Source organism: Aquarana catesbeiana, linkage group LG03, assembly GCF_042186555.1.
Source record: "Aquarana catesbeiana isolate 2022-GZ linkage group LG03, ASM4218655v1, whole genome shotgun sequence".
In the NCBI taxonomy this organism is placed as follows: domain Eukaryota; kingdom Metazoa; phylum Chordata; class Amphibia; order Anura; family Ranidae; genus Aquarana; species Aquarana catesbeiana.
The window spans coordinates 75,608,887-75,623,303 of NC_133326.1; the positions used below are offsets into that span (position 1 = coordinate 75,608,887).

A 14,417-nucleotide genomic window follows, 5' to 3' on the forward strand; every position below is an offset into this window, starting at 1 on the left:
ATTGTTAGTACGGGGCCTGGGGCTCTCGGCGAGACCCAGATCTCTTTGCTGGGAGCATGCCATGCGGGGGAGGGAGGGAATCATATGCGGCCTCACGGAAAAAAGTCCGGTGCAGTCAGGCCGCATATATGAGTTACGTCTGCATCAAGGGGTTAGGAGAACGCCACGCGAAAATTAAAAAATAAATATATAAAATGGTGTGCCCCCCCAAAGTCCACACCAGACCCCTATCTGACTTGTCAAAGACTGTCTGCATATTTTTATTTACTTTTTGACGCTTTATTTTACCCCATACTCATTCCCATAAGGAATGGGGCCGGGATCTGGAGGCCACCTCTTGTTAAAGAGGGCATCCAGAATCTGATAAGTCACCCCCTCCCCGCAACCCCCGGCCAAGGTTGCAGGGAAGAGGCCTTTGTCCTCATCAACAAGGTGCCTGTTGAGGGGATGTGGTCTGATATAGTTCATGCGCTCGGTCGTCCCCTCCCTTTCATAGGCCTGCCAGGCTGCAGCTGCATGCTTGGATAAGGGTCTGGTATGGATTTTCGGGGGGACCCCACGATATTAAATAATAATTTGGCCTGGGCTTTGGCCTAAAAGCCATACCAGACCCAAAAGGGCCTGGTATTGATTTCAGGGGGGGGGGGGGGGGGGGGGCGCACTTTTTTTTTCCTCAACTTTCATTGCTGCCAATTGTTTTGTTTACATTCAGCTGTCTATGAGCCAGCTTTTTTTCTGCTGGGAAATCACTCTGAAAAACGCAAAAATATATATATTTTTTTTCCTGCTGCTAGAAGCTGAAGCTTGAAAAACGCTTATGGCTTACAACAGTGTGCATGGAAACATAAAATAACACTATTAACTCCTAGGGCCAGAAAAAAAAATTTGAAGTATTTACATTATTCCACTTTCAAAAAAACATTTTTTGTGGCGTTACACTTTAAATAAACTTGAGAAATATGGGGCTTGCCAGTAAAGACTTTTTTTGGCTTCAATACTTAATGGCAACATGCATGTAGATCAGAAAAAGTCCCAACCTGTATATTCCTTCTGATTAAGATTAATTAACTAAGCCTTCCAGGCTACTCACATTTTGAGAACAATGGCAGATTTCCTTAAAATTTGAAGTTTTACAAGTTAAACCTGTTTTTAGGGTGTAACATGTTCAGCATCCACCACCTTACTCCCCGATCCCCCTACCTGTGACAGAGACTGGGGGACCTTCTCCCCACAACCACTGTCACAATTCGAAGACAGCGAGGCCATGTCATTTATTCAGAGCTTACAGTTCTCATGGGACTGCAAAGGTGCTGGTGAGCGATCTTGTAGTTCACTAATCTTCCTGGACAATAACTGCCTGCCTGTATTGGAGGTACAGGCAGACAGCTCTATTCACAGTCTGTAGGATCCTGCCAATGCACCCATGATCTGCTGGTCGCAGGTGCAATGCTTTAGGAGGTGCCTTAAAAAATAAATAAAATAAAAACCCCACATTGCACATTTTTTTACCTGCAAAAAGATGTGCATTTATTTCTTTATTTTTAAAAGGTGAATTTAGCATTTAAGCTTATGAAAACACAAATCGATTATTTCTGTTGAACTTTATGTTTCTATCATCTTGATGCATTTTATAAATTACAATTGTAATAACCCACATTGTCTATTTGTTTTTACTGCTGGACAGGAAGGTTCATTTGAATGGGCTGCAAAAGGCACCGGACTGCAGAAAAAGGAGTGCTTGCACGACTTTTTCATAACACACTGCACCAAACTGCATGGTACTGCCCGCAAACGCACTGGATTTGCAATCAGCGTTTGGGGTGCCATTAACAAAACATTGACAACCATATGCAGATCACAAGGGCAGCATGAATGCATCTTCCCTGCACTGCAATCTGTGTGAACCTGCCTTCAATGAACAAAAAAAATATTCCACATGCTACAATACCCTTGACAACTATTGAACATTTTCAACCAGTCTTATTAATTCCTTTTCAATTTGAAATAGAAAACCTAATTAAAAAAGACTGAATTGTGTTCCCACATGCTTTCACTGTCCAAGTCATAAGTAGTACGGAGGCTGTACAGCAGGGATCTCAAACTGGCGGCCCTCCAGCTGTTGCGAAACTACAAGTCCCATGAGGCATTGCAAGGCTGCCAGTTACAAGCATGACTCCCACAGGCAGAGGCATGATGGGACTTGTAGTTTCGCAGCAGCTGGAGGGCCATCAGATGGAGACCCCCTGCTGTACAGTGTCTTCAACTTGAACGTGTCCCCACTTTCCCTTCCATGTGGTTGCTGTCTCTGTCACAGAGAATAAGGGAAATAATCCCTTACAGGTACATAGAGAAAAAGGCACAGAGAGGAAATTCAAACCCTTCTTTGAAGTGGTTGTAAACCTCGGACATGAAATATGAACAAATTTTATTCCTCCATAGTGTGTACTTGTCGCAGCTAGAGCGCCAAGTGTCATTTCTGTCTACTGCCTCATTCCTCTGCTATCAGCATGAATCACTTCAGAAAAGTTAACACAGAGAAAAAAAAAAAAGGTAACGGGATCGATCTCCAGCTGATTGGTAGCCTCAGCTCTGTCGTGTGAGCTGTGTGGAGGGGATCGTCTCTCTTCCCTCCAATCATCTGTCAGAGTTCTCCTCATTGAGCTCTACAGAGTAACTTCAGTTCTCTGGTATGGTGTGATCCCTCGCGCTAAATTGAGTAAGTAGGTTGTGTAGATATTACAATAGTAAACTAGACATATATATGTGCAAAATAATGCAAGTGAGCGGTGATGATGTCTCTATGGATAGCAGCAAAATCTAAAGTGTTCACTTTCACTCAACATAAATAAAATAAAAAATGATTTCGCGCTATAAAATCTATCACCTCCAAGTAAAGTGCATATGATAATTCCAAATATATAAACGTGCAATATCTAAAAGTGCTCCATAGTGCAATAATTCATCCAAGTGCTATGTGCATCAAATACAAATCGATAAAAATAAATCAAAAGTTCATATTGTGAATCAATATTAAGAGTCTTTGTCGTGCTGTTCCACTGGGGTCATATGATAAGGGTGAAAAAGTAAAAATGATCTTGAGTTTTGTGATCCGGTAGCACCGGGCTCTCTAGACTCTCACCTTAGATAAAGTTGTTAAGGGCATCTAAACCAGGTTCTCTGTTCTTAGTAGTATAATGGTGTAGAAATGGGACTTCTCTGGTGCTGTAGCGATCCCTCTGCTTAGCAGTACCTGTGAGATGTAGGGACAAAGGGGGTTGCCCACCTGGGCTCCACCAGTCCGGTGGTGTGAACAGGAAGGGGACAGAGAAAAGATGCCTCCAATGGTGTAGTAAGTTTAAACAAGTGACTATTTATTAAAAAATGAAGTGGTCTCTTACATATAAACAAGTTAAAAACAGCCTTAAAGATAAAAGAGTTGAGGAGCGGCGTTTGAGACGCCTCCTTACTAGTTTCCGGTTTCGTCTGTGCTCGGCCACGCCCTACGCGTTACGTCACCGCCCGTGACTTCAACTGGGGAACCAGATTGGTCCGAGAAGGATGTCTTTTATGTGACGATACCGGAAGTCGTGTGTCGGCCATCTTTGTTGTGGTAAAGTGCCCTAGTATCCTTATTGGTATTTTGCGCAGCCATTTTATGTTATTTAAATGCGCTTGTGCTGCCGCGGCCATTTTACAGGTGGCACTATATGTCAAATTGCGGCCATATATAGAAGGGTCAAGTAAAATCTAGAACGCTGTGTTTATGCGAATTATGTCCTTTTCATCTGAATTTTTTCTACATAAGTTTGGTCAATCCTGTTAGTAGATGTAGGGAGTCAATGTTATAATGTTATTGCATCTTTGGTCAAAGTGTAGATAAGAGTGTTATAAATGAGAAAGTCCTGTACGTCGGCCATTTTTTTGTAGTCTAGAATTGTATCTAGTCTTCATGTTAATTAGATCATATGGAAGGCGGACCTTTTGGAGGAGGGGATTTTTGTTGTTGTCCGCCATGTTACTGTCTGCAATAGAGGTGTTATAAACTGGCTGATGATAGGGACTGTCAGTCAATGTCCAGGTGCTTAAGGAGGCGTCTCAGTCCTCATATCATAATAGGGATATTATCTGGCTATAGTTCAATTAACCAATACATATATATAAAACTCTATTCAGGTTGATATTAGTCCGGTATATAAATATCCTGTATATAATATTCAATAAACAATCCATAAAAATCCATGGTTACATTGTATCTGTCAAAGTAATTAATACCAATAAAACTCTGAACAAAATATTAGATTAAAAATTACTAAGATTAAAAATTACTTAAACAGTTTAAGTCAAACTCTACGTTCATTCCCCTAGGTGTAAGTGTACGTAGAGTGTGTATCCAGTATGACTCTCTTTGGCTTATGCTTCTAATTTTGTGGCTGCCTCTCCATGTACTTTTATATTTTTCGATGCCCCAGAATTGGAGGTGCGAAGGATCTCGGTTATGTGTTGTCGCAAAATGTTTCGATACATTATGTTTGGGGTTGCCCTTTAAAATATTTTGAATATGTTCCTTGATCCTTACTTTGAGAGCCCTTTTCGTTCTTCCCACATATTGCAATTGGCAACTGCATTGGAGTACATAGACTACCCCCTCTGTGTGGCACCCCACAAAATCTTTGATTTTATATGACTGTTGTGTTGTCGTGCATGTGAATTCTCGTCTTTTGCCTTGAAATTTCTTTGCATGACTACATGCATAGCAGTTTCTACACGGATAAAATCCTTTGCCTGAAAAAAAGGAGTATGTTGCTTCTTTTGGAGGTTCTATGACTGATTTGACTATCATGTTTCTCACCGTTGGTGCTTTTTTGTATATAATATTGGGTTTTGTTGGTAATATTTGGTTTAAATCTTTGTCATTCCTCAAGATATGCCAATATCGTTGAATAATGTGTGAGACCTGTTTGTATTGTACACTGTAATCAAAAATAAGGCTTGGTGCTTCTTGATTGAATGTGGTTCTTGAGTTTTTTTCCAGCATTTTTGTTCTATCCATCCTATTCACTTCTTCTGTTTGTTGTAGTATCCAAGCAGGTTCATATCCTTTTTCTATAAATCTGGATCCTATGAGTCTAGCCTGTTCTTTATAGTCGTTCTCATTCGTGCAGTTTCTTTTGATTCGGACTAATTGTCCCTTAGGTATGTTGTAAAGCCACGTTTTATGGTGGCAGCTGTTTAAAGAAAGATAACTATTGGTGTCAACTTGTTTGAAAAACGTTTTAGTGACTACTTTGTCTTGTTCCAGATTAATTTGTAAATCTAGGAATTCCACGGTTTTTTCATCTATATTCCATGTTAAATGTATGTTTTTTTCATTTTGATTCAATTTTTCCAGGAATTGTTCGAGTGCTTCTCTTTTCCCATTCCATATTATGATGACATCGTCGATGTATCTTCTGTATAGCGTGAGTTCTGGCGGGGTATCTTTGTATATGGATTGTTCCTCCCACTGGGCCATGAACGCGTTTGCCACACTCGGTGCGAACTTGGCACCCATTGCTATACCTGTGGTTTGTTTATAATAGGCATGGTTGTGCCAAAAATAGTTGTTTTTCAAACATGTATCTAGGCATTTGATGAGAAACTTTCTTTGTTGACACGCTAGATTACTGTATTTTCTGAGAAGCCACTTTGTGGCTGAACATGCCTCATAGTGTGGTACTATGGTGTATAGCGAACTGACATCCGCCGTGGCTAATATGGTCCTTCCTTCCAAGACTGGTGTTTCAATTAGTAGCTGTAGAATATGTTTAGTATCTTGTAAATAGGCGGGTGTCTGTTGTACTGCTGGTTGTATGAATTCATCCAGATATTGTCCTACTCTAGATGTGAGGGAATCTATCCCGTTCACTATGGGTCTCCCCGGTGGATTTTCTCTAGACTTGTGAATCTTGGGAACAGTGTAAATAACAGGTATCCTGCATGCCTCTGGGATTAAGTATTTTGCTTCTTTTTTGTTGAGAATTTCTTTTTTTATACCCAATTGTATGAGATGTTCCAATTCTTTTTTATATTTCTTGGTGGGATTGCCCAGTAGTTTGGTATATGTATTTTCATCTTGTAGTTGTCTTTCCAGTTCTTTTAAATATTGTTCCTTTGATAGTATCACTGTTGCTCCTCCTTTGTCGGCGGGTCTGAAATCCAATACCTACCTACAATCCAATACCTACCTACAACTCTACTTTTAATCCACAAGTATCAGATAACCATCACATTGAAGTTTTTAAAAAACTGGTATTAAAAGATCTAGAAGCTCTAGAAGTCAAAAAAATGTCAGACCCCATACACATTAGGAAAGGAATTAAATCATTGAAAGAAAGAAAGGATATTGTTATCAGACCCGCCGACAAAGGAGGAGCAACAGTGATACTATCAAAGGAACAATATTTAAAAGAACTGGAAAGACAACTACAAGATGAAAATACATATACCAAACTACTGGGCAATCCCACCAAGAAATATATAAAAAAAGAATTGGAACATCTCATACAATTGGGTATAAAAAAAGAAATTCTCAACAAAAAAGAAGCAAAATACTTAATCCCAGAGGCATGCAGGATACCTGTTATTTACACTGTTCCCAAGATTCACAAGTCTAGAGAAAATCCACCGGGGAGACCCATAGTGAACGGGATAGATTCCCTCACATCTAGAGTAGGACAATATCTGGATGAATTCATACAACCAGCAGTACAACAGACACCCGCCTATTTACAAGATACTAAACATATTCTACAGCTACTAATTGAAACACCAGTCTTGGAAGGAAGGACCATATTAGCCACGGCGGATGTCAGTTCGCTATACACCATAGTACCACACTATGAGGCATGTTCAGCCACAAAGTGGCTTCTCAGAAAATACAGTAATCTAGCGTGTCAACAAAGAAAGTTTCTCATCAAATGCCTAGATACATGTTTGAAAAACAACTATTTTTGGCACAACCATGCCTATTATAAACAAACCACAGGTATAGCAATGGGTGCCAAGTTCGCACCGAGTGTGGCAAACGCGTTCATGGCCCAGTGGGAGGAACAATCCATATACAAAGATACCCCGCCAGAACTCACGCTATACAGAAGATACATCGACGATGTCATCATAATATGGAATGGGAAAAGAGAAGCACTCGAACAATTCCTGGAAAAATTGAATCAAAATGAAAAAAACATACATTTAACATGGAATATAGATGAAAAAACCGTGGAATTCCTAGATTTACAAATTAATCTGGAACAAGACAAAGTAGTCACTAAAACGTTTTTCAAACAAGTTGACACCAATAGTTATCTTTCTTTAAACAGCTGCCACCATAAAACGTGGCTTTACAACATACCTAAGGGACAATTAGTCCGAATCAAAAGAAACTGCACGAATGAGAACGACTATAAAGAACAGGCTAGACTCATAGGATCCAGATTTATAGAAAAAGGATATGAACCTGCTTGGATACTACAACAAACAGAAGAAGTGAATAGGATGGATAGAACAAAAATGCTGGAAAAAAACTCAAGAACCACATTCAATCAAGAAGCACCAAGCCTTATTTTTGATTACAGTGTACAATACAAACAGGTCTCACACATTATTCAACGATATTGGCATATCTTGAGGAATGACAAAGATTTAAACCAAATATTACCAACAAAACCCAATATTATATACAAAAAAGCACCAACGGTGAGAAACATGATAGTCAAATCAGTCATAGAACCTCCAAAAGAAGCAACATACTCCTTTTTTTCAGGCAAAGGATTTTATCCGTGTAGAAACTGCTATGCATGTAGTCATGCAAAGAAATTTCAAGGCAAAAGACAAGAATTCACATGCACGACAACACAACAGTCATATAAAATCAAAGATTTTGTGGGGTGCCACACAGAGGGGGTAGTCTATGTACTCCAATGCAGTTGCCAATTGCAATATGTGGGAAGAACGAAAAGGGCTCTCAAAGTAAGGATCAAGGAACATATTCAAAATATTTTAAAGGGCAACCCCAAACATAATGTATCGAAACATTTTGCGACAACACATAACCGAGATCCTTCGCACCTCCAATTCTGGGGCATCGAAAAATATAAAAGTACATGGAGAGGCAGCCACAAAATTAGAAGCATAAGCCAAAGAGAGTCATACTGGATACACACTCTACGTACACTTACACCTAGGGGAATGAACGTAGAGTTTGACTTAAACTGTTTAAGTAATTTTTAATCTTAGTAATTTTTAATCTAATATTTTGTTCAGAGTTTTATTGGTATTAATTACTTTGACAGATACAATGTAACCATGGATTTTTATGGATTGTTTATTGAATATTATATACAGGATATTTATATACCGGACTAATATCAACCTGAATAGAGTTTTATATATATGTATTGGTTAATTGAACTATAGCCAGATAATATCCCTATTATGATATGAGGACTGAGACGCCTCCTTAAGCACCTGGACATTGACTGACAGTCCCTATCATCAGCCAGTTTATAACACCTCTATTGCAGACAGTAACATGGCGGACAACAACAAAAATCCCCTCCTCCAAAAGGTCCGCCTTCCATATGATCTAATTAACATGAAGACTAGATACAATTCTAGACTACAAAAAAATGGCCGACGTACAGGACTTTCTCATTTAAAACACTCTTATCTACACTTTGACCAAAGATGCAATAACATTATAACATTGACTCCCTACATCTACTAACAACAGGATTGACCAAACTTATGTAGAAAAAATTCAGATGAAAAGGACATAATTCGCATAAACACAGCGTTCTAGATTTTACTTGACCCTTCTATATATGGCCGCAATTTGACATATAGTGCCACCTGTAAAATGGCCGCGGCAGCACAGGCGCATTTAAATAACATAAAATGGCTGCGCAAAATACCAATAAGGATACTAGGGCACTTTACCACAACAAAGATGGCCGACACACGACTTCCGGTATCGTCACATAAAAGACATCCTTCTCGGACCAATCCGGTTCCCCAGTTGAAGTCACGGGCGGTGACGTAACGCGTAGGGCGTGGCCGAGCACAGATGAAACCGGAAACTAGTAAGGAGGCGTCTCAAACGCCGCTCCTCAACTCTTTTATCTTTAAGGCTGTTTTTAACTTGTTTATATGTAAGAGACCACTTCATTTTTTAATAAATAGTCACTTGTTTAAACTTACTACACCATTGGAGGCATCTTTTCTCTCTCCCCTTCCTGTTCACACCACCGGACTGGTGGAGCCCAGGTGGGCAACCCCCTTTGTCCCTACATCTCACAGGTACTGCTAAGCAGAGGGATCGCTACAGCACCAGAGAAGTCCCATTTCTACACCATTATACTACTAAGAACAGAGAACCTGGTTTAGATGCCCTTAACAACTTTATCTAAGGTGAGAGTCTAGAGAGCCCGGTGCTACCGGATCACAAAACTCAAGATCATTTTTACTTTTTCACCCTTATCATATGACCCCAGTGGAACAGCACAACAAAGACTCTTAATATTGATTCACAATATGAACTTTTGATTTATTTTTATCGATTTGTATTTGATGCACATAGCACTTGGATGAATTATTGCACTATGGAGCACTTTTAGATATTGCACGTTTATATATTTGGAATTATCATATGCACTTTACTTGGAGGTGATAGATTTTATAGCGCGAAATCATTTTTTATTTTATTTTATTTTTTTTTATTTTATTTAACTTCAGTTCTCTGCCCCCTTTTTACGAACTCTCAGACAAACTTTATAAATTCTGCACTTTGAACGTATGCAGAGAATAGATGAATGCAGATAAATAGGTATAACTTATATAGGAGGATTTGTTTCTTCCCGCTGTATCACCTGAGGCCAGTCCCATCACTGGGAATATGTAAGGGTTTACAACCACTTTAAAAACAAAGAAAGTTTTTTCGAGAGTTCCACTTTAAAAAGGCAAGGCAGTTGTAAATGTCACATAAAAATCGTATTCTACAAACAGTAAGACTAACATACCAATGTTGTATTTGGAGAAGAAACCATTGATCTTAAACTGGCAAGTTCTTGTTGGATTAGTTTTTCTTCTTCCTGAAAAACAAAATAAACAGAGACAAAGCTCATTAACATTTTCACAATTAAATACATTTAGGCTGGGTTCACACTAGTGCGAATTGGATGCGAGTTTCTCCGCATCCAATTCGCATGACAGGAGATTATGACCAGCTCTCTGTGGAGCCGGTTCACACATCTCCTTGGCAGCTGCGGAGTGGCTTGCACAGGAGGTCCTATGCGTCTTTGGCTCCATTTCAGGTCCAAATTCAGGCAAAAATTCGGACCCTATTCATCCCTGAAACGGAGAACAGGGACACTCCAGGCCCCCTGCTGCAATCCGCATTCGGCAACAGTATGAACCCAGCCTTAAGTGTGGAGGAATAATCCATGAAAAAGTTCTCTGTTAATGTGTATATGTTTCAAGACTCCATCAATATCCAGCACATGAAATCACCTGCAATACATTAATAATGGGTCAGGCTACTTCTTTCTAGCACAATAAAATGTGAGTAAAACATACAAAAGCATTTTGCATTTACACGACCTCAGAGTGTACAGCAGCGGTCTCCAAACTGTGGCCCTTACCTTGTCTTTAACTGTCCCTTGGGGCACTACTCCATCTACTGACACCAACAATGGGGCACTATTCCTCCCACTGACACCAATGATGAGGCAGAATTTCTTCCATTTTCACCAAGAATGGGGCAAAATTCCTTCCGTTGACACCAAGGATGGGGCAGAATTTATTCAATCGACACCAAACAAGGCAATAGTGTTACAACTGACACCAAAGACAGGGCATTGTTTACTCCCACTGGACACCAGGACATTTTCTACTCCCACTCTATCGAAAAGCCAGTGGCGTGCAAAACACACCTCAAAAACTTCCACCCGGTGCCAAAAAAAGTGCCCACACATAGAGAGTGAAACACAAAAAAGTGCAACGGGTGTACTGGTCATAGCCCAGCCCCCCTAAAATCTGAAGGACAGTAAACTGGTCCTTTGTTAGAAAGTTTGGAGATCCCTGGTGGACATCTTTACCCGCTAGGTCAGTGATGGCGAACCTTGGCACCCCCTACATTTCCCATGATGCTCAACTACATTGAAAAGTGCATGAGCATTATGGGAAATTTAGTTCCAAAACATCTGGGGTGCCAAGGTTTGCCATCACTGCGCTAGGTGATACTTAATTCATCTTGGCAATTGTATGCAGCCAGCTGATTTACTTGCCAATGTCCTTATAGTTTGCTAGTATCCTTATCTTCTGAAGGCATTTAGCTACCTAGAGACATGAGATGACTGATGTTTGATCTAGCCAGTTCGTGGAGGATCATAAAAGGATATTCATATCTATAGATACCAGAAAACCCTGACAGAACATCTGGCCAACTGTTAATCAAAGAACTAGAAATAACCATGAATAGATTTGGTTGGTGGCTACTTTTTACCTGGGGCTAGGCCAGTTCTTGGGATGTCTATATGCTTTTCCTCTCCTGTCTGTACAGGAATAAATGTAATCTCACCCATTTCATGTTAACAGAACATTCACTCTACATACAAAATCATTCAAACAGGATATCTTATTTTTTTGCAGAACTTGGCCAATCACAGGATTTGTAGTTTTCTCAATTCTAATCTGTATACCACGAAAAAGCACCTTTTGCCCAGGTTCACACTGAGCTGCGGGAATGAAGCCTGAACTCGCATGATTTCACTCCTGCATGTCAGTCCCGATTTTGGGCGTGATTTCAGAGACATCTGTGCAGGTCTCTGCACAGATGTCAATGTAAATCACAGCCAGAAATCGCAAAAAGTATTACAGAAACTACTTTTTGAAATCAGTGCAGCGCTGCAAATCCCATGTCAAAACACTCCATTGTGAACCAGGGCTTTATCTAATCTAAGCACTGACTGGTGATGGCGCTGGGGATCCCAGTATGTCTAGGATGCAGTAGGTGGTGAGCACACGCAGTACAAGGAGTTTTCTTGTCTGTGCCCGTTGTTTCTCTTTAGTGGTTTTAAAAATCATACCTTTGGCTCCATCTGGTGGTAAGAGATGGGAAAAGAAGGCTAATAAAAAGTAGTTTTCCCCAAACCTAAATTGCTCTGCATCACGTTTTTGATTCTGCCTTCTGTAAACGCTTTGTTTTTTGTGTCTGCATTTTCTTTCTTCCCCCGTCTTAGAGCCTGTTATTTTTAGATTCTTGTAATAAGGAAAGGATAAAGGTAATTCCCAATTTCAGAACCACTAGAGAAGAGCCAGATTATACTACAGAGAACACGGCAAAAACAAAATGGGCATTTCACTTTATTTCAGATGATCCTAAAAGCATAATCCTAAAGAACATGATCACAGAGATAAAGAATGCAGAAACACGTGTTTAAAGCCTATCTACATCCAAAATAAAAATGTGAACATATTGTAGCTTACCAACTCATAGATGTGGTGGCTGCATTGATTTTTGAGTTTGTTTTTTTACCTTTATTTTCATCATAGATGTGGTGGCTGCATTGATTTTTTAACTTTATTTTCATCATAGATGTTGATCTGGTCAGTAAAACCTTGTACACACGATGCGATTGTTGGAAGGGGATTGTCTGTTGATAGACTGTTGTCCTATAATCTGACCATTAGTACGCTCCTTCTGACAACTGTTGTCCAACTTTCGGTCAACAAACGTTGGATGGCAGGCTAGTATATTTTCGGCGGACAACGGGCTGTTGTCTGATTTTTGTATGGTCAGTACACAAGTCCGTCACACAAAAGTCGAAAGTACACACACGCATGCTTGGAACCAATGCTCACCAAACACGAAATTAGCAGAAGGGGCCCAAAGGGTGGTGCTCAAGAGCTGAAATTCCTCGTAGTACGTCACTACGTTCGTGTTTGTTGGCCGACAATTGTGTACCATTAGTATGCAAGACAAGATCCAGGCACACTCCCTTTTGACAAAAATCAGATGCTCGGTTGGCCAACAATCGCATTGTGTGTACAAGGCTTTAGCCTTTTATTTTTCAACATCCTTTATGGCTGGGTTCACATTTATGCGAATTTGATGCGTGTTTTCACCACATCCAACTCGCATGACAGGAGGCTGTGACCAGCTCTCCAGGGCAGCTTCGGAGCGCACTGCAGAAGGGTCAAAAATTCAAACCCGATTTGCTCAAAACAGAGAAGCACCGGACCCCCTGCTGTGAGCCACTCTGCATACAGTGTCAACCCGGCCTAACACCAAGCGATCCAGCAAAAGTGTCAGAGAGTTGGGAGAATCCAGTTACCACTGACATGGGTGTATACAATGATCAGTTTTTATTCATGTAAAACCTGACTACTTCTAACTGTAACTAGTTCAAATTTAATTTGTTAGTCAAGTCCATCTAAATCTGCTAGTGCATTTAAAGCTGGGTACAAACGGATCGAAATTGGGCCAGTTCTGCAGGGACCAGCCAAAATTTGATCTGGGTAAATTTTCATTTAATCAAAAGGTGACCAGTGTGGTCTGACAGTGGGGAGACCCGAGGTCAGATTACAGTGCTCCGGTATGGAGGATTCCTCCATCCACCCTGCTTGTGTGGATGTAGGTATCTGTTCTGCCCACTGGATGAATAAAATTATAATTTTTTCTAAATCAGTGTGTACTAAGCTTTACACTACCCCCTCCAGACACAGTACTGCTGTCCGAAGGAGTCTCCGGTACTTCCACATAGATAAAGAAGACTGGATACATACAGAAATCATGGATTTTATAGGCACCAATATATTAAAAAAAGAATCTTTATTATAAACACATTTACAAAATATCTGAAAAGCATATAAAAAGTGAACACAAACTTTTAATCAATAATCATAAAAATTAAACAGACACCTCTTCCACCAGACTCATACTATTCGGCCAGCAGCTTTGTTCCAGCGACACAGAAAGGATTGCTCCAAGAGACTTGTACCTATGTATATTCAATACGCCACCTCTGGGGGACTTAACTGGATTACTGAGGAAAAAAGAGGCTTCCATCATATCAAATGGAGAGTACGGTGGTCCCAACCCTAATGTGTTAGACCAAAGAAGAATACCCCCCTTATTGGGACTTTAACAGACCACCAATTCTAAAGATAAAAAATATACATTTTTAATGGTATACAGTAAAAAGACATATAGAGCATATAAAAATACATTCCATACAAAAACAGAGCAGAAGATATACGAAATGCAAAATGATCGTATTATATGTACTCTCCTTGGGGTGATGTACACCGATATCTGACGTGTTTCCAGTATTCTGATACCTTCATCAGGGGTTTGAGAGTTGAGGATGTTTTGCAAATGT

At 40.0% G+C, this 14,417-nt stretch overlaps 1 protein-coding gene across 2 annotated transcripts in view; it reads right to left on the reverse strand.

The window, feature by feature from the left end:
• The window catches only part of AP4E1 (adaptor related protein complex 4 subunit epsilon 1), a 147,644-nt gene that overhangs the window by 120,423 nt on the left and 12,804 nt on the right, over positions 1-14,417 (reverse strand). For both annotated transcript variants that reach the window (XM_073618706.1, XM_073618707.1), the window contains exon 2: positions 10,056-10,127. In XM_073618706.1, the coding sequence (XP_073474807.1) occupies positions 10,056-10,127 (72 nt within the window). The remainder of the gene's footprint in view (positions 1-10,055; positions 10,128-14,417) is intronic.